Source organism: Polypterus senegalus, chromosome 4 (assembly GCF_016835505.1).
Source record: "Polypterus senegalus isolate Bchr_013 chromosome 4, ASM1683550v1, whole genome shotgun sequence".
NCBI lineage: Eukaryota > Metazoa > Chordata > Cladistia > Polypteriformes > Polypteridae > Polypterus > Polypterus senegalus.
This window is the reverse complement of record NC_053157.1, coordinates 51346767-51366261: the sequence shown is the minus strand read 5'-3', so window position 1 is coordinate 51366261 and position 19495 is coordinate 51346767. Positions and strand designations below refer to the sequence as shown.

General features: G+C 43.4%; 1 protein-coding gene across 1 annotated transcript in view; it reads left to right on the top strand.

The window, feature by feature from the left end:
* The window catches only part of pstpip2 (proline-serine-threonine phosphatase interacting protein 2), a 175388-nt gene that overhangs the window by 94570 nt on the left and 61323 nt on the right, over positions 1 to 19495 (top strand). Inside the window, exon 3 of the mRNA XM_039750611.1 lies at positions 14882 to 14956. Within this exon, the coding sequence (XP_039606545.1) occupies positions 14882 to 14956 (75 nt within the window). The remainder of the gene's footprint in view (positions 1 to 14881; positions 14957 to 19495) is intronic.

Below are 19495 nucleotides of genomic sequence, written 5' to 3'. Positions count from 1 at the left end.
GTGCCTTTCTTAATCGTGAATAATCAATTGAATTACACATAGGTGCACATTATTTTTAATACATTTATAAAAATTCCTAAAATCCTGCCTTTGCTTTGTCATTCTGGGTTATTGAGTGTTGTGTGATGAATTTAAATGGTTTTAATATAAGGCTGCAACATAACAAAATGTCAAAAAAAGTGAAGGGGTTTGAATACTCTCTGAAAGCCCTTTGTATTAAATGATGGCTAACAATTTTAATACTTAGAAGATGGATAACTAAGAATGCACATTATACTTTTTCTTACGAGTATACTACCTTTATTAAAAATGCATCAAGTACTGATAGCGAAAACCTGTATAATGACAAAACTATACAGTTTAGCAGTGAGGTGTTGCAGTTAGTCAAATTGACAAAAGCATGTTAATGCAAAGTGGTGCAGGTGGAACAATGTCTGATCGGGTCATCTTTATAAAGGATTTAATCCAAAGTTCACGTCACAGCTAGACAAAGGCCACACTTATTCAGTTTTTTTGTGCATTCTATGATACCGCAAATGTTACCAGAAACAAGGGAGTGGGCCACTGGCATGCTGCAGACATTAACATCATGTGCCATTATTGACAAGCACTATGGATTAAGCCACTCAACTATGTCCTGACTCAGGCACACTTTCAGCAGTTTGGCAGAACAAATGGTCATCTGATCACCCTTAAGTGACCACTCTACAACAGGACTGACACATCAGATTGGTTCATCAGAGAGATTGTTTCAGATATGTTATAATCTGGCTTTTCTTTTTAATTTTTATAGTCTTTTCCTTAGCCCCTATAAGTATTTGATACGTTGTTTTGGGAACTTTAGAGGTCAAGGAATCTTGTCATTACCGTATACTGTATACTTGCTTATAAGTCAGGTCTTGAAACCCAAAAAATCGATCATAAAATCAGACCCCGACTTACATTCGTTCAAAAATACGATAGTTATATATATATTTTTTTACATCTTCTTGCTTCCTGAAATCTGGCACCAGTTTCTCAGACACAGCGAATTGTGTTGCAGCAGCACAGTTGCCAATTGCTTTTGCCACTTTAAAATCAGCTTCATATTTTCTTCTGGTGGAATGCTCCATTGTAGATAAGGGATGCTCTTACGATAAAGGTGTATGAGGGTGTGAGAAACAAAAAACACAAAACAGTGCAAACGTCGCTTCTGAATAGTGCGGGTATCACCGCGTGGTCACGTAGGCACAATACATAGAAAAAAAAAAAGGCCGTGTGCTCCATGGTTTCTCTGTCAGGTGGGCTTTAGCGTATCATAATCACTTGGACCAATAGCGTGAGTTTTCCGCATTTGACTTATACGACCGACATTATAAAATACCAGAAATTATATGATAAAATAAAGCCCTGACTTTGTAACGGGATGTGGGATAACTTAAATGCGAGTATATACGGTATATTTATTTTTGGAGTAAATGTTTTATTCATTATGTTAAAAATTAATATCACTTTCCCACTGCACCATTTTTTTTTTGTTGTGGGCATCGCTATTTTGTGATCTTCGTCATTTTCATTGCCAGTTAGTTGCTGTTGCTGAGTTGGATCAACTGAAAATATGTGTCGCGTATTAAAGTTAGTATCAGACACTTCTTGCTTTGTCCAAGTTTGTTCATATTCAAAGAAAGACTAAGCATTCCATTTGTGTGATTTTTATTTTTTTAAAGCCCTTTCTTCTGTCCCTGATTATGATTTATGGATTTTGTTTTGGCTCCATTGCACTATTCCTGCTTTTCACTCTTTTGCTACATTCCTTATTACACATTATGTGCTTTTTTATAAACGTTCCTAACTACCTGGTTTTGACCTTAGCTTTCTTTTTGAACTTGATTTATCTTCTGAATTTCATTTCTAATTACAACTATTGCTACCATGTGCAGTCAGCAAAATATCTGCCACCCATACTGCTGCTGAAACTGCCAGCAGACACAAAGCCTACTTCAGTGACAGAACAACTGAGGGATGGGCTCCATGCTGCTGGCCTTACAGCAAGACAACCTGCTACAGGCCATCAGCTCACACCTCCCGGATGTCTGGCGACAGTGCAGGATAATTCCAAGCCACACATACTGTAGCTGTTGTGACTTCAGCTGGCCTGAGAAATGAATGCTGCTGGGATGCAGGCACTGCCTTGGCTGACCTACTTGTAACTCCACAGAGCACCCTTGGGATACTGTGGATTACAATATTTAGAGTCATGACCCTTTGCATAACAATGGCTAGCACTTATATTAGGCCCTTCTACATGACTGGGATAACACCAACTGGAGATTCAGAAGGTCAAGTGGCTCCACAGGGTTTCAGTCAGTGATGGCAACAACAGTCAGTCATAATGCTGAAGGACTGTTACTAATATTCACAGCTGTTACTGTTTTTCTGTTTTTTTGGTACTGCACTGCTTTGTTTTCTTATTACTCTTACTTGAATGTTTTTATTTCAGTAATGAAAGAGAGAATATTGGTCCACGAGTGTTTTGTTTCTTCTTTCCTTCTGTATGTGTACAGCTCAAATGAAACCTTTCAGTGTGTTTACTCACTAAATTCTGTTACCTTTGTTAATGCTGTTGTGACAACTCTAGGGGGTGTAGCAGCCACCCAAACCTGACCAAGACAATAGCAGGAGGCACACTGATAAAAGCACAAGCTTTTTTATTTTGTTTCTTCACTGGGGGAAACATCTTCCCCATTCCCATAAGCCACAACACAGTCACAAACCACAAACACAATGCTTTTTCTGTTCTCCCATCTCTTTTCTTTCTCCTCCACTCCTCCTCGGCAAGCTTCATCTCCCTCCTCCTGACTCTGGGTCACTGAGTAGTCTCTGTTGGCCCCTTATATACGACACCCGGAAGTGCTCCAGGTGCTTGTTGCCCCACATCCGGCAACACTTCCAGGTGTGAGGGAAGAACCGTCCACATGGGCTCTGGAGCAGCTGCAGCACCCCCTGGCGGCGCCCCCAGATCCCAACATGGCTGTATCCAACTCCATCTCCCATGAAGCCCTGCAGGAGTCCGAGGCACCACTGCCACCCAGGGAGGCTGCCATCCAGCATTCTGGGGGACGTAATGCTCTGTCCACACTTGCTCCCACGGTCCCGTCCAAGGAAGAGGCGTCCCAGCCAGGCAAGGGCCATCCATGACACTGTCATGTTGTATGAGAATTCTTTTAAGACTATGTAATATATAGAGGAAAATATAAAAAGCTGAAGTTTATTGGCAGTTTCTGTATAAGTTGATATTCTCTTTGTCTCTGCAACTTTGCTTTGCCCTAGAAAACAGGAGGAACAACTGCTTGCAATACTTCTAGTTTCTATTTTAGTGCACATCACTTCTCTGTTGCTTGTGTTGTGTGTAATAAATATATTGACCTATCCACCATTTTTTGGATCTATCTAATTACTTTAAAGACTTTCGTCACTAAAGGCACAGTGACTAAAATGGTAATTTGTTATTTTTGTTATAGACTGTGAAACATTCACTGGTCTTGACTCTGCCGATGATGCTGTGATCTTCACAGAGTCAATGAAGGCTCTGATAAAGGCTCCTGAGAGACTGAGCGTGGAGTCACAGTGTCTTAGCTTGCGAAGGCCTTTAATGACCTCTTGGGCCCAGCCATCGGCAGTGTGTCTGTCTGCAGAGAAAATGTCGACCTCGTACAGGGGTTTACTTTCCTCGGCAGTGACATTCACGTTTCTGGTGACTCTTCCTACAAAGTCAATAGACAGATTGGGAGGGCATGGTGGGTGATGAGGTCGCTGGAAAGGAGTGTGTGGTGTTCCCACTATCTTTGCAAAAAGACGAAGGTCCAAGTCTTTAGACCTGGTCCTGGTGCTTCCTGTTTTGCTATATGAGTTTGAGACATGGACACCATCCAGTGACGTGAGACGAAGACTGGACTCCTTTGGTATTGTGTCTCTTTGGAGAATCCTTGGGTACCGCTGGTGTGACTTTGTATTAAACAAGTGGTTGCTCATGGATTCCCAAATGTGTGGCACAATTCCCTGAGGGTGATCCAGCATGACAATAGTGTATTTAGTAATATTTAGTGCCTACCTGGTCACACATTTGACACACATTTAAATTCAGATGTGTGCATCTCCTCTTCTTCATCTTCTGTATCTCTTATTTCCATGTCTAGCACATTCACTTGATTGTGATACAGATTGAAAAAAATAAGTTGTGTCATAAGAGTCCGGACATGAGTTATGCAAGATATTAGAATTTGTGCCTTCTAGGTTTTAGGTGTAACATAAGCATATTTATATGTCAGTCTAGTTGATGTTTAACTACTTACCCTTCTGTTTGTAGGATAACAGTTTTAAAAATTTACCAATACTTCATTTTACATTGGTTCATTCATTTTTCAAACTTGTATAATTCGATGCATATTGTTTTGTAGGTCCATCCAGGCAGCCTTGGGCAACAGAAACAATTCTGGACCACGTTACTAAATTATGATCAGTTTTATTTTCACAGTCAATTGTCTTCCTGGGTCCTCCCTGTGTGGAGTTTGCATGTTCTCCCCGTGTCTGCATGGGTTTCCTCCGGGTGCTCCTTTTTCCTCCCACAGTCCAAAGGCATGCAAGTTTGGTGCATTGGCGATTTAAAATTGTCCCTAGTGTGTGCTTGGTGTGTGGGTGGGTGTGTGTGTGTGCCCTGCAGTGGGCTGGCGCCCTGCCCGGGGTTTGTTTCCTGCCTTGCACCCTGTGTTGGCTGGGATTGGCTCCGGCAGAACCCGTGACCCAGTAGTTAGGATATAGCGGGTTGGATAATGGATAATGGATGGATGGATAGAGATTGATAACTGAATATTAATTTGATATATATTTATAACATTCACGTCTCTGGTGACTCTTCCTATGTAGTCAGTAGACGGATTGGAAGGGCATGGTGGGCGATGAAGTCACTTGAAAGGGGTGTGTGGTGCACCCAGTATCTATGCGAAAGGACAAAGATTCAAGCCCTGATGCTTCCTGTCTTGCTACATGGTTGTGAGACATGGATGCTATCCAGTGACCTGAGATAAAGACTGGACTCCTTTGGTACTGTGTCGTTTTTGGAGAATCCTTAGGTAACTCTAGTTTGACCTTGTGTTTAGTGAGCTGACCTGACTGTGAACTGGTTGAGTTTTTGGGTGGGCCTTATGACTAGGAGTCATTGATAAGCTTCTGCCTTAGTCATTCAAAGTGCTTGCACAACAGTAGTAAAGCAGAGAGCTGCTAGATATTCTGTTACTCAGTACTCTTGGACATTCATAGTACACTTGAGCTTGCACCAGTAAAAACCTGTGATCAATTCCAAATCAAGGCACAGGAACAGTTTTTTTTTTAATTATAGAATTTAAGTTGTATGCTCCTAAGACTTTTACTGATTATAAAATACTAGCAAAATACCCGCGCTTCGCAGCGGAGAAGTAGTGTGTTAAAGAAGCAATGAAAAAGAAAAGGAAACATTTTGAAAATAACGTAACATGATTGTCAATGTAATTGTTTTGTCACTGTTGTGAGTGATGAGTGTTGTTGTCATATATATATATATATTTACACAAACACACATAAACATATATATATATACATATCTATACATATACACATATATATATACATATATATCTACATATATACACATACATATACACACACACATAAATACATACACACATACATACATACACACACATATATAAACATATATATACATATACATACATATCTACATATATACACACACAGCTATTTCGTATCAGTGCAATACGCTGCTTGTTAAAACGGATAACTCCCGCTCTTACGTGCAAGTCTGCGTGGATATTATGAACTATCGTATTTGTTCAAGTTCTATTTAAATTTTAAATAGAAGGAATTTTTATTTAGTCGACAGAAATATGTTTGGTAGGAATGGTAAAAACAGACAGGAATGTTATTCGTGAATAAATCAACTCAAACCTTAAACAACTTATAATATTTTGCTCTCCATAAAAATTTATCCTGTCTAAATTATACAAGTTAGAAATAAAGTAAACGTTAAAAGAACAAGCATTCACATTTCTTTACTCTTTTTTATATAAAAAATAAACTTAGATTTTAAATATCCCAAAAGATTTTGCTCTCCATAAAAATATATCCTGTCAAAATGATACAAATTCAAATATGAACATGCTGCATAACAAAACCTAGAAATATAAATGAAATGTGTTCTTTTCAGCAATAACAAATCAAATCATTCAGTTTTCTTTGCTCATATGTCATTTTAGAGCTGGACGCCTGGCATCTTTTTTTGGCAACAAGTTCGTTTCTGTTTGCTGTGAGGTTCTGTGTTGTGGAGATTCTCAGGATGGATTGCAGGTGCTCATCAGTGAGGCGACTCCTGTGTGCTGTTTTGTTAGTCTTTATCACTGAGAAGAGCTTCTCACACAGATATGTGCTACCAAACATGCATAAGGTTCGAGCCACATGTAGACGGACTTTTTTTGTTCTTCGAAGTCACCAAAGCGCCGTGCAAACTCAGTGCGCTCAGTTTATCAGCAAAGTGCGATTTGGGAACACCGTAGTGACGACTTGGTTTAACATTACTTGGCAACAGGGAAAGTGAGGCAAGGTGCACTGGTGCATTTGTGTCTCCCATAAAAGCAGCTTCACTTGAAATCACTTTGTGATTGTGCACGGGTTAAAACGTCCGCTGAAGTGTCAGATTCTTATTTAATTATGCTGCTTTCTGTATCTTCTGCATTGCATTCAGGTTAACCTGATGTTTTGTCTCATAGTGCCGTCTTAGATTAAATTCTGTAATTACAGCCACATTAGCTCCACAAATGAGACACACGGGTTTAGTAAACATATACTCAGCCTCCCATCGGTTTTTAAAGGCTCTATTTTCAGAATCAACTTTTCTCTTCAGCATCGTGTGAGCTAGCTTCGCAATAACTTGATTAACTCGGTAAGTGTTCGGCAAGGCAGCTGAAGCGCTGCATTATGGGATCTGTAGTTTATTGTGTTACCAGCGCTTCATATACCCGGCTTTAATAACAATAATACAGTATATAAAATGATCTTGGGCGGATATAATTACACCGGGCGGATGTGGCCTGCCCTTGAGTTTGACACATATGGACTAAATAGAACTTGAAAAGATATATTTTTTCAAATGTGATCGCGCAATTCAGATAGAGTTGACGCGCATTACAGCCTGCATGCCTCAATAAGTCATCCTTCCCTCGCTCTTACTTTTTACCGCTCATCTAATGAATACACTGAGTATGGCTTTACCAAAACAATCATTGATGGCGAATAAAGTATCCATTATTCGAGTATGTAGATCGGGTTATATATATATTGTAAACAAGGCGCTTTATAGCGCCCGACCCGGCATAGAATAGGCAGAGGCACGTGTTCACACTCACAAATATTTATTTTTCTTCAGCCCAAACACAGTCCAAACACAAACACAAAGAAGCCAAACACAAACCCACACTTTCCTGCTCCACCACTCCTCCCAGGCAACCTCGTCCTCTTCCTCCCGATTCTGGCTTCGATTGCTGGGAGGCAGGCCCTTTTATGCCCCACCCGGAAGTGATCCAGGTGCCTGACCAGCTGGTCTTAATTGCACCTCCGGGTGGGGCTGATAAACCGCCCAGTGTGGTGGCTGGAACTCTGCAGCACCCCTAGCGCCACCCCATCTCCCAACCGGGTTGCTGTGGTGGACTCCATGTCCCATGGAGCCACGGGGGAGATTGAGGAGGAATCCAGTGCCAGGGAGACTGCCCCCAAGCGCCCCGGGGGAGGTATTGCAAAGTCCATGATGGCTCCCCGGACGTATGCATCAGAGGCGCCCCGCCGGGCATGGGACCCGCTGTCCGTCACATGGCCCCTCCCTCAGATGAGGCTTGTGGGGCTCATCGGCCTGCCCCGCGAGGGCCGGTCTTCTCCAGGATGGGGAGTCGGCATTCCTGGTTCCGTGGCTGCGCCCTGTAAAAACAGAATAAACAGGTCTGGGGCGTTGCCCGACGCCCCTCGGGACAAGCCCGCCAGACATGGCCACCGCGCCACAGTCATAACACCGCCGACTCCTCCAGTACGGCCCCTCTGCATGCGGAAGCAGGCAGGGAACATCTGCCCTTCGCCTCCGAGGAGGGCTTGTGACGGTTCCGCCTCTGCAGTGCAGCCCTCCTTCGCTCCAAGCCGCCAGGCATACCCTGCTCTATGTACGGGTTTCCGGTTTCCTCTTCCGTTCCCCTTTTCCTTTGGGTCGCACTGGCGGTCTGAGTCCCCTATGAGAAAGGAGGGACCCCGCACCGCCTGCGCCCTTTGACTGCCGCAAGACTGGCGGTAGCGGTCGGGCGGGTTGTTTGGCAGCCGGTTTCCACCTGCTGCCTCCCCGACGCCGTCCGCCTTGCTGTCAGTCATCACAGCAGCCTCGTGTGGTGGGCGGGTCCGCCTGACAGGCAGTACTAAGCAACACTGCTGCCGCCGCGCCCCGCCCCATTTCTCTGCGGTGCCGGCTTCACTTACCTGCACCGCTCTGTCCTGCCGGTGGGAGGCTGGCCACCCGCCCGCCACAAGCCATTCAGCCAGGGTCCCGCACGGGATACCGAGCTTCTTCTCCAGCCCCTCCTTCGCCTCCGACAGGACCTGAAAACTTGTAAAGGGACTGTAGGGCGAGGACAACGGACTTCACCTCCCCTACAGCCCAAGAAACATTAATAGTGGCGGCCGGCGGTGGATTTGGGCTCTCCGTGTCGCCTCCGCCGACAAGCGTTAAGAAGACCCTGTGGATCCCCACAGGCCCTTCGGTAGTCTGGAGGAGAAGGAAGGGCGCCCGCCATCCCCGCCTGCCGATCCTCCTCGGCGGGTGATTGACACACGCCCCCGCTTACCTGTTTCTGGAGCCGCTCCTGCCCCACTTGCAGGGCGCCGCTGGGAAGCTCGTCCGGCTCTCCTCCGCCAGCCGCTGGCTCAAGCCGAGGAAAGACACAGCTCCGCCCGCCACCCCGAGCTGGCTCCGCTGCCACGCCATGGACACTGCCCCTGCCCGCACCGGTGCCGCCTCGGCGCCCAGGAGGTAGGATGACCCGCAGGCGGAAAACATACCCGCAACTCGCCACCTACCTCCGTTGCAACCCGCGCGGCGAACTAGCGTGGCGGCGCTGCCAGTTGGCCTCTGTGTCCGCCCGGCTTTTTCTTCCCCATGACAAAAGGCGCCTGCAGCAGCTCCTCGGCGGCTTCGGCTGGATAGTCCCCGCTGGCTTGCGCGTGCCTGCTTGCGGCCCTGCCGTGCGCGCTGCGCTGTACTGCGTGTGCTGGCTTGCGGCTCCTGCGCGTGCGCGCTTCAGTGCGCTGTGCTGTGCAGTCCTGCCCGATTGCTTGCCTGTAGCTGCGCCGAGCGCGCTCTCCAACGCCGCTGAGCCGAGAACCGTGCCTCGCGCTGTTGCGCCGCTATGCCGGGTCAGCAAGAGTAAAACCGCAGGTTCCACCCAAATGGACGGGCGGGATCCGCACGACTACGCCTAGTGTAAACAAGGCGCTTTATAGCGCCCGACCCGCATAGAATAGGCAGAGGCACGGTTCACACTCACAAATATTTATTTTTCTTCAGCTGTGTGACACGTCTTCCCCGTGCCACACAGCCCAAACACAGTCCAAACACAAACACAAAGAAGCCAAACACAAACCCACACTATCCTACTCCAACAATCCTCCCAGGCAACCTCGCCCTCTTCCTCCCGATTCTGGCTTCGATTGCTGGGAGGCAGGCCCTTTATGCCCCACCCGAAGTGATCCAGGTGCCTGACCAGCTGGTCTTAATTGCACCTCCGGTGGGGCTGATAAACCGCCCAGTGTGGTGGCTGGAACTCTGCAGCACCCCTAGCGCCACCCCATCTCCCAACCGGGTTGTTGTGGTGGACTCCATGTCCCATGGAGCCACGGGGAGATTGAGGAGGAATCCAGTGCCAGGGAGACTGCCCCAAGCGCCCGGGAGGTATTGCAAAGTCCATGAGGGCTCCCCCGGGACGTATGCATCAGAGGCGTCCCGGCCGGGCATGGGACCCGGCTGTCCGTCACAATATACATATATATATATATATATATACCCGCGTATCGCAGCGGAGAAGTAGTGTGTTAAAAAGCTATGAAAAGAAAAGGGAACATTTTAAAAATAACGTAACATGACTGTCAATATACAGTATTTGTTTTGTGAGTGTTACTGAGTGTTGCTGTCATCAAGGATTTGATTATCATTATTTCTTTCAATCAGGTTCGTATTTGTAGGATGTGTTGTGTTCAAGTTACATTCCGTGTTTGTCAATCGCTGTAAAGATGACAGGTTTAATTCATCGATTCGCTTCTTACTGCATCAATAAACAGCTCGTCTTCTTCTTTATCTGAGACCTGACACACTGCATGCACGTTTTTTACACTGTCTTCCTTTAGCGGATATTGACTTTTTCCAACGTGTGCTTTGTTTTGGATTTATGAATATGCTTGTATGTATGAGACGCTTCATATTTTTGCTGCCTTTTAATTGTGTAATTCGGTTTTGTTCAGCGCTTTGGAACTGTTGCTTTTATCTGTGCACTGCGCCAGTTCACGTGAGCGCTCGGTGTACATGCATCAAGTTTCCCAGCTGTGCTGGTGCCATCTCGTGCTATGTCCATGGCTGTATTTAATGTTACCTTAGTCATGGCACTTAAAACTTTCTCTCGCAGTTTCGCTGAGTTTGTACCAAACACCACCCTGACCATCTCATCTTCCTCTGCATAAGCACAGTCCTTAACCCGTGAATATTTAGTGGGAGTTTGCTATTGGATTGCCGCGACGGACGGCCTTATATGGGCAGGCACTAAATTACAAACGCCAGCGGCAGCCTGTCTATGAACTTAATTTAAAGTGTAGGTTTACATCGTGCTTTGTTTCCGAAGTAGCAGAACTCATGAATATGGTTGTATATGTCACTCGCTCGCTTCTTATTGTTTCGCTGCCTTCTCAATTATATAATGCATGTTTTCTTCAGCGCTTTTTTTAGGTCTTCCTGGTTTTCTATGTACTGCATGATTACGTGGGAGGCGTGATGATGTCACACGAAACTCCGCCCCCACGGCGTTAAAGCTCATCTCCATTACAGTAAATGGAGAAAAACTGCTTCCAGTTATGACCATTACGCGTAGAATTTCGATATAAAACCTGCCCAACTTTTGTAAGGAAGCTGTAAGGAATGAACCTGCCAAATTTCAGCCTTCCACCCACACAGGAAGTTGGAGAATTAGTGATGAGTCAGTGAGTCAGTGAGTCAGTGAGTGAGTGAGTGAGTGAGTGAGTGAGTGAGTGAGTGAGTGAGTGAGGGCTTTGCCTTTTATTAGTATAGATTATTATGTAGTGTGTGAATGTGATATGCATTTTTCAGGCTTAAATCCAATGTATCATATCGGGGAGATGGAGGCACATAATGGCTTCATCCACACAATCCAAGTTGTATCATAGCAGAATAACAAACATAACAGTGATTATAAGAAACATGTTTCCAAACAAGAAAATGATAATACAGTAATACCTTGAGATACGAGTTTAATTCGTTCCGTGACCGAGCTCTTAAGTCAAAATGCTCTTATCTCAAATCAGTTTTCCCCATTGAATAAATTGAAATGCCAGTAATCCGTTCTGGACCCCCAAAAATCACTACCATTTTTTTGTTACAGGTTTTTAAATAAGAAAAATGAACTTATAAATAATGAATACTGTATAAAAACATAATACAATAGAATGTGCTGCAATAAACTGGTTTTATTAAGTACAGTATAATGTACAGCATTTACCTTGGAGATCAGACGAGTTGAAGATGCTGATGGAGGTGGTGGAGAAAGGCAGAACTGAATAACTGAATGTTATTCACTGATTTTTGCCCTTTTCGCCGCACCTTCCTCACTTTCATCTGCAGGGGTTTTCGATAAAAACCTGTCCAACGAGGTCTGTTTCATCCTCTCTTTCAGAATGTTTCTAAAATGCGTTAGGCAAGTGTCATTAAGTACAGCTGTTGCACGATCAGTTGTAACTTTTTCAGGATGTTTCTTTTCAATAAAGTCAAGCGTTAGGCAAGTGTCATTAAATAGAGCCACTGCACTATCAGTTGTAACTTTTTCAGGGTGATTCTTTTCTTTAAAGTTCAAAACTTTTTCCCAAATTGCAAACACTTCCTTTAGCTCACTTTATGAGGTAAACTCCTCCTCCTCTGCCTCCTCCGCGATACTGATCTGCTGTAGAACCTCCATATGTTGCCGCGTCTGTAATTCCATCAACTCCTCCACAGTCAGTTCTTCTGAATGTGCGGCAACAAGCTCTTTGATGGCTCGTATTTTGAATTTTGGCTCGTAACGCAAGGCAAAATATCGACCTAGTGACCGCTCGTATCTCAAAAAACTCGTACATTGGGGCACTCGTATCTCAAGGTACTACTGTAGATGTGAGATGCTTCAAGGATAAAAACTTTCATACAAAGAAATAGAACGATCAGAAAAATTAATTTAGCCTACTTGGCGTTAACCTCAAGTGTAACTGGAAATTGGAAATATGGTTAAGCCCAAGCCAGACCTGGAGAGACATGTGATAATCAGATGTACAGTGTTAAGCCCAAGTAAGTTTTGGACAGTATTCTGCTTCAATCTATCTATCTATCTATCTATCTATCTATCTATCTATCTATCTATCTATCTATCTATCTATCTATCTATCTATCTATCTATCTATCTATCTATCTATCTAGCAAATAAAATAACATTATGCTGCAAACAATCATGAATATTTCTAAGTGATTTGCCACTCTAAGGTAACTCATCAATATTTATGAGTGAGGAAACGTCTTCAACCAAAACAAAATTGCGTCTAAATGAGAACTATAAAGCAAATTTTGGAGCAAACTGAAACTGAACCATTAGTTGAATCAAGAGAATAGAGATGACAATTTGTTCAGTCATCAGATGTTAAAATTGACTAAAACTGATGAATATGACATTGTATGACTGAACTGGCTTGATACGCCTGCTGAATAAGTATGCATGGCAAAGGCAAAATTATGGTGATGAAGTAGAAAGGCAAGAAAGTTGTCAGCCCCCTAAGCACTGTTCACAGTGCAACCACTGTCATTCAAGCCTTGTGCTGTGGTAGCCTACAGTAACACATGGGGCATGTTGATTGTGTGAATCAGGCACAGACATTCTGCCTTCTCATGCACAAGCAACAGAAAAAATATTCTAAGAAAAATGTGCAAAGAAACAAGCTTCCACTGTCCTGATTGCACCATCAGACTCTGTGTTGTTGACTGTTTCAAAATGTATCACATTAAGGACGTGTGCTAAATCTGAATCAGTACAGTAGTTGACACTAGACATACCCTTCTTACTATATTTCATTGACATGTTTCTGTTACATGTAATAACATTTTTTTTTGTTAATCAAAATTCAACATTTTTTTCCAGAGGTAAACATAACACTAAATAGGCTACTGCACAAAAATTTATAATGTTGTAATATCTGTAGGTAGGAGTGGTGGCTCTAAGGCTAGTGATCTGTGCCAGCAATCGGAAGGTTGCCGGTTCGAATCCTGTAAATGCCCTTGAGCAAGGCCCATCCATCCATTTTCCAACCCGCTGAATCCGAACACAGGGTCACGGGGGTCTGCTGGAGCCAATCCCAGCCAACACAGGTCACAAGGCAGGAGCCAATCCCGGGCAGGGTGCCAACCCACTACAGGACACACACAAACACACCCACACACCAAGCACACACTTGGGCCAATTTAGAATCGCCAGTCCACCTAACCTGCATGTCTTTGGACTGTGGGAGGAAACCGGAGTGCCCGGAGGAAACCCACGCAGACACGGGGAGAACATGCAAACTCCACGCAGGGAGGACCCAGGAAGCGAACCCAGGTCTCCTAACTGCGAGGCAGCAGCGCTACCACTGCGCCGCCCTTGAGCAAGGCCCTTAACCTGCAATTGCTCTATCCTGGGTATGACGTTAACCTGCATTCAGCCCTATGAGCAGGCCCCCCAACTTGCGCAGAAAACCTGTCAAAAACCTCACACAGTTCCGTTCCATTTGAACTAGTGTACTGCTGAGGTGCTGAGCTGCTCCCGGGTCCTAATGTGTGTTCCTGAGGTGGTTTGTTGTGTGAAGGGCATAGCAACGTGCTGCTCCCAGCCTCTAACATCTGTGATATGGTGAGGAACTCTACTATTTGGGAGGACTTCATGGTAGATCTGCTGTTTTTCTACATTGAGAAAGCCAGCTGAGGTGATTGGGGAATTGGGAATTGCTCAAGAAGTGCTGGAAAAACTCACAGATGATAGAGTGGGGAAAAATTAAACTTAATAAAATTGGGTAAAAGTAAACTAAATTGTTGTTGTCAGTATTTATAGACCATGCTGTATTCCCTTCAAGAATAATGCAGTGTTGAAGTAATACTGCTGGGTATAGGATGAGCACGAGCCTTCTCTACTGAACCTTCTGTTTTACTGATACTCTTTATTGTTCTTTTAACATATGCAGAGACTTCCCTTGCCGTTTATTCTACAGTCTTTACATAGCACTTATTTCCTTTTTTGTTTTACTTTTATCTATTTCCATGAAAAAATGCTTTCTATTACAGTACATTCTAACAGAAGAAACTGTATATTTGTAGATTTGCTATTTCTAAAATTAAATAATCCTCTTTTTATTAAAGGTATTATAATAAAAATGTACAGTACTTTCTGTTTTTAAAATATAAAATTGCATACTGTATAAGGATTTAACAAACCAATATAGTTAAATGTCATCTGTGTTTGCTTTTTTAAATCATTTTTCTTCTCTTTTCAAACAGAGCTACCATTGAAGAAAAATATGGGAAGGAGCTGATTAACTTGTCAAGGAAAGTCTGTGGTCAAACTGAGCTCAAGTAAGTCAGCATGAGAGCTATTTTTATGTGGTACTTAACCCTGGTTGCTAGATGCATTGTTAAGACCATCTAATAAAGCCTGCTGTGACCAGTTAAACCCTATTATGACTGCACACCGTGAAGCATTTCACTTCAAAGAACTGAACAATGGTGAACTTCCTGTTAAACTGAAATAAACATTTATTAGAGGCGTTCAGCAGCTTCTTCGCTCCATCTCACACCCAAACACCCACACAAAAAACACCCCCAGCACCTCCCCAAAAAACTCCGTCCCCCCCCCTTCTCCCGGAAGCACATACGCTGGGTTAAATAGTGCAGGTGAGAGGTGATATATTAACAATCTCCCATATAATTTTTTTTACAACAAAAGAATAAAGGGGAAACATATGTAACAAAGTCCTTGGTTACCATAGCAGAACAATAAAGGCCACAGCAAACACAACAAAACAGTAGTTACATATACAATTGAAAGTGCATAGGTTTGGAATGTAGCCCCTTTATTTTTATTAAACGTTTTGATAAGACAGTTTGAGATAAGATTTCAATAGCACCATAGCCCTTCGCTGAGTACTTTTAATAACATAAGAGCAGATGCTCCCCTTTTTGTAAGACAATCAGCAAGTTGAGTTTTTGTGTCCAACCAGAGAACCTTCTTTATTTTTTTACTCTGTATGAGCTCCTTTATACTGCTTATTTCCAGTCTAAGTCGTTTCTCAGTGACCTGTTTTGTTGACTTAAGAGCATCAAACAGAGAGTGATTGTCGGTCACACAGACCAAAGGGGGAGAATTCAGATCAGCATTTCCAGTAGTAAGTTCAGAAAAGAGGGTCGCCAGAAAGATAGCATTATCTATTCCATCTGACAGGGCTAGAGTTTCCCCTGCCAGAGTGCTCCTCACCACACGTTTAATTCTCTTAGACTGCCAGAAGAAGGGAGAAAACTTCCCTCCTTCTCCCATGAGACCAATTAATATTCCCTCTTGTGTACCCCCATCAGGAAGATTTCCTAGGGAGGCATCACTGAAAACTGTCAGATTCAGAGCATCATTGTTTCCCAAATGCTGAAACCTGAGAGTGACTTTTTCAGATTTAAGCTTTCTAATGACGTTATTTATCTCGTGAATTGACTGAACTGTGGCATCTTTTATATTTGACCCCAATCTGCTTACATCAAACATGATGTCTGGTCTGGTTTGTTTTGCAACTCACAATATCTGTCCAATTTTTGACCTAAGCTGCTCTTTTTCAGTCTCATTAACAGAGGCATCTCTCTGCAGGGCACGCGCTGCTTGTAGGGGAATTGGCTGTAAGTTTTCAATGTAACTATGCTGATGAACATGAATTTCACCATTAAAAGTAACAAAGTCCATTCCCATATAGCAGAAATTTTCATGTTCCTCACGCCCCACCTGAAATGCAGACTTAAGCGTAGGAATCACATCTTTTGAGAAGTTTTGTGAGCCTGCCCAGAGAAAATCATCAACATGACATGCAAGTACTCCAATAACCTTACACTGCTCATCCAACCAGTAGAATACTGCTGGATCTACTTTGGACATTTTACCACCTGTACTCAGCATGATTTCTTTCACCTTATTGTACCAATACAGTGATGCATCAGCAATGCCGTAAACACACTTGTTGAGTCTCCATAGAGTATTTTTCTTTTCTGCTTCAGCAGGAGGCCGGATATGGATTTCTCTGGACAACTGCATGCCCTGTAAGAAAGCAGATTTGATGTCCATGGAATGGACGTGCCATTTGTTTTGACAGATTACTGCTAACAATAGTCTAAGAGACTCAGAAGCACAAGTTGGAGAATCTTTCTGCAGCTCGTGAATATTAAGCTCTTCAAATCCTCTAGATACGAGTCGTGCCTTGGGCACAATGCCATTGGGAGTTTCTTTGAGACTACAGACCCATCTGGTAGAGACACACTTTTGACCTACATCGTCAACTTCTTCAAAAACATTGTTTTTGTACCAATTCATGATTTCATCCCGCTTAGCTACATCAAATGAAATGTCTTTTGTTACAAGCACATCACTCTCCCTAACAGGTGATTCAATGTTAAGATTATCAACACATGATAAATCTACTGGCTCCTTTTGCCCATCACTGCCATCAGGTTCAATATGTTGCAAATTATACCAGCTTTTGTATTTTCCAGAAGCTTTGCCTGCTCTACCTAAAACCCTTGCTTTCTGTAGACCACCACCATCCTGCTTCATAAAGGCCACAGTTTGTCCTTTCTTAATCTTTACACCAGTGGGAGAGGCAGGGTTATCACAAACAATGTGATCTGTTTCCATTTGTGTCATACTAGGATGAACCACTTCTGTATTTACCTCCCTGTCGCCGATTGTTTCCTGTTCGCTGTCTGTATTTTCTTCACTATCTGAGCTTACTGCTACATTGCTTAAGCTGTTTTTTTTTCCTTTTCTGCCTGTTGTCTTTCACAGTTTGCTCATCCTGAGATTTCTGATCCTGCGTGTTTATCTTACAGAGCCTGGATTGATGCACCGTTACAAGAATCCCCCCATCTCTTATAAACACCACAGCTCCATCCTGACCAATAACTACCCCTGGTCCCTTCCACTCTGGACAGTCCCCTCTTTTGTAATATACCTTGTCTCCGGTCACATACATTTCATCAATGGGCCTGAGCTGCTTACGTATTGCCCTTCTTATCCGCTCAAAAGACTCAGCTTCTGTGAATGCTTTCCTGGAAGCATGTAAGGCAGAAATATGTTCTCCCACTCTAGCACTCATAGTAGTGCCTTCTAAAGCAGGTGGTTTATCGACTATCACAGAAGGAAGATTAGGATTTCGTCCAAACACCAACTGATACGGACTGTAGCCATGAACGTTTAACTGCTGTTCTTAGCCATGAGGGCCCAATCAAGGGCAGTGTGCCAGTCACATCCATTCTCTCGTTTGACCTTCAGGATGATTTCAGTCAGTGTCTGATTATGTCTCTCGAGTAGCTCGTTGCTCCAGGGACTGTATCCTGCTGTTGTTCTTGTCTCGATGTTAAAGTTCTCAGCCATGTCTCTGATCTCTTCAATATTGAATTCACCTCCGTTGTCGCTGTACAGCCTCTGAGGGGCGCCATGAACACTAATCCAAGTGTGAATGAAGGAGTTTACAATTTCAGATGACTTCTTTGTAGTCACAATGTTTCCAGTGCTGAACCGTGTAAAGTGATCGATTATGTGAAGATACCACACACCTGGCTCTAACTCGTGCAGATCCATCGCCACAGTCTCGTTATACTCTAAAGCTAAAGATAACCCCACAGCAGGCTTTGGCTTTGTCCTTTTGTACTTGTTGCATATTTCACAGTCATTTACTATTTGTTGTAGAATAGTACAGCATTCTTTGTCCTTATTTCCTGAACTGTGAATAAGTCTCTGTAGTCTGTCTGCTGATGCATGACCAAACTGCTTATGGAGATGCAGACTCTGCGTTTTTCATCTGTAGACATATTTTCTGTCACTGTAAGGACCTCCTCTTCACTTTGAGGTTTTTTAGCTTCTTTGTCTCTGATGTCTACACAGTAATGTCCAGAACTAGTAAATTCAAGAGAAATGGATTGTTTGAACATCACTGCACTGTCCTTTTTCATGTTCAGAATGGTTCCTGCCTTCTTCAGTGAAGTTTTACTCAGCAGAAGATGAATGTCAACCTTGACAACTTCGGTTTCAATGTTGCATTTTGTCAGTCCTATTTTAGCTGGTAGTTTCACATTTCTTGTGGAATACACCAGATTTCCACCGCCAAACCGAAATAGTCTGCAACTTGGAGTTTCTGTTTGCATCAGTTGGTTCACTTGTTCTTGAATGAGGCCGTCAATATAGTTTTCTAGCCATTTTTCCCCACACACAGTACGAGTACAAGCCGTGTCAATAATCGCTGATCCCAATGATTCAGTCATAAATATCTCAGCATCTGACATGGATGCCTTTATGAACAATGTGATATTACACTCTTCTACATTTGCATCTTCAGTTATTCGCACTTGTTCAGTTTTCTTATGAGGACAGTCTTTAGCCCAATGAAATGTACACTGGCAAATAGCACATCTGGATCTCTTACCAAACTTATCCAGTGGATTAGTTCCCTGTAATGGCTGCTTTTGTAGTCCACTTTGCGACATTGCGTTCCGTTTCCCTCTGCCTTGCAGTCTTTGTTCTGTGAAAAACGCAGATTCTTGGTTCACTTGTATTCCATTCAATGATCCTGTAGTTTTCCTTCCAAAAATCCTCTTGAGAGCCGACTTCATGGAGGAGAACTTTAATTCTGTACAGGCCGTCAGAGCTAGCTGTCTGCTTTTTTTCATCGAGACAAGCCATATCTAAAAGCTTAAAAGCCAACACAGCATCAGGAAGCATCATATTATACTTTTTCATCCAGTTATAACGCTGTTCAAAGCCAATTATGTAGTCCGCCATGAACACTGAACTGCTCTTCGTTATGCCATCAAAATAAGAATACGCTTCATATGCGTGATCCTTTTCCTCTTTTAGAAACACAGCGT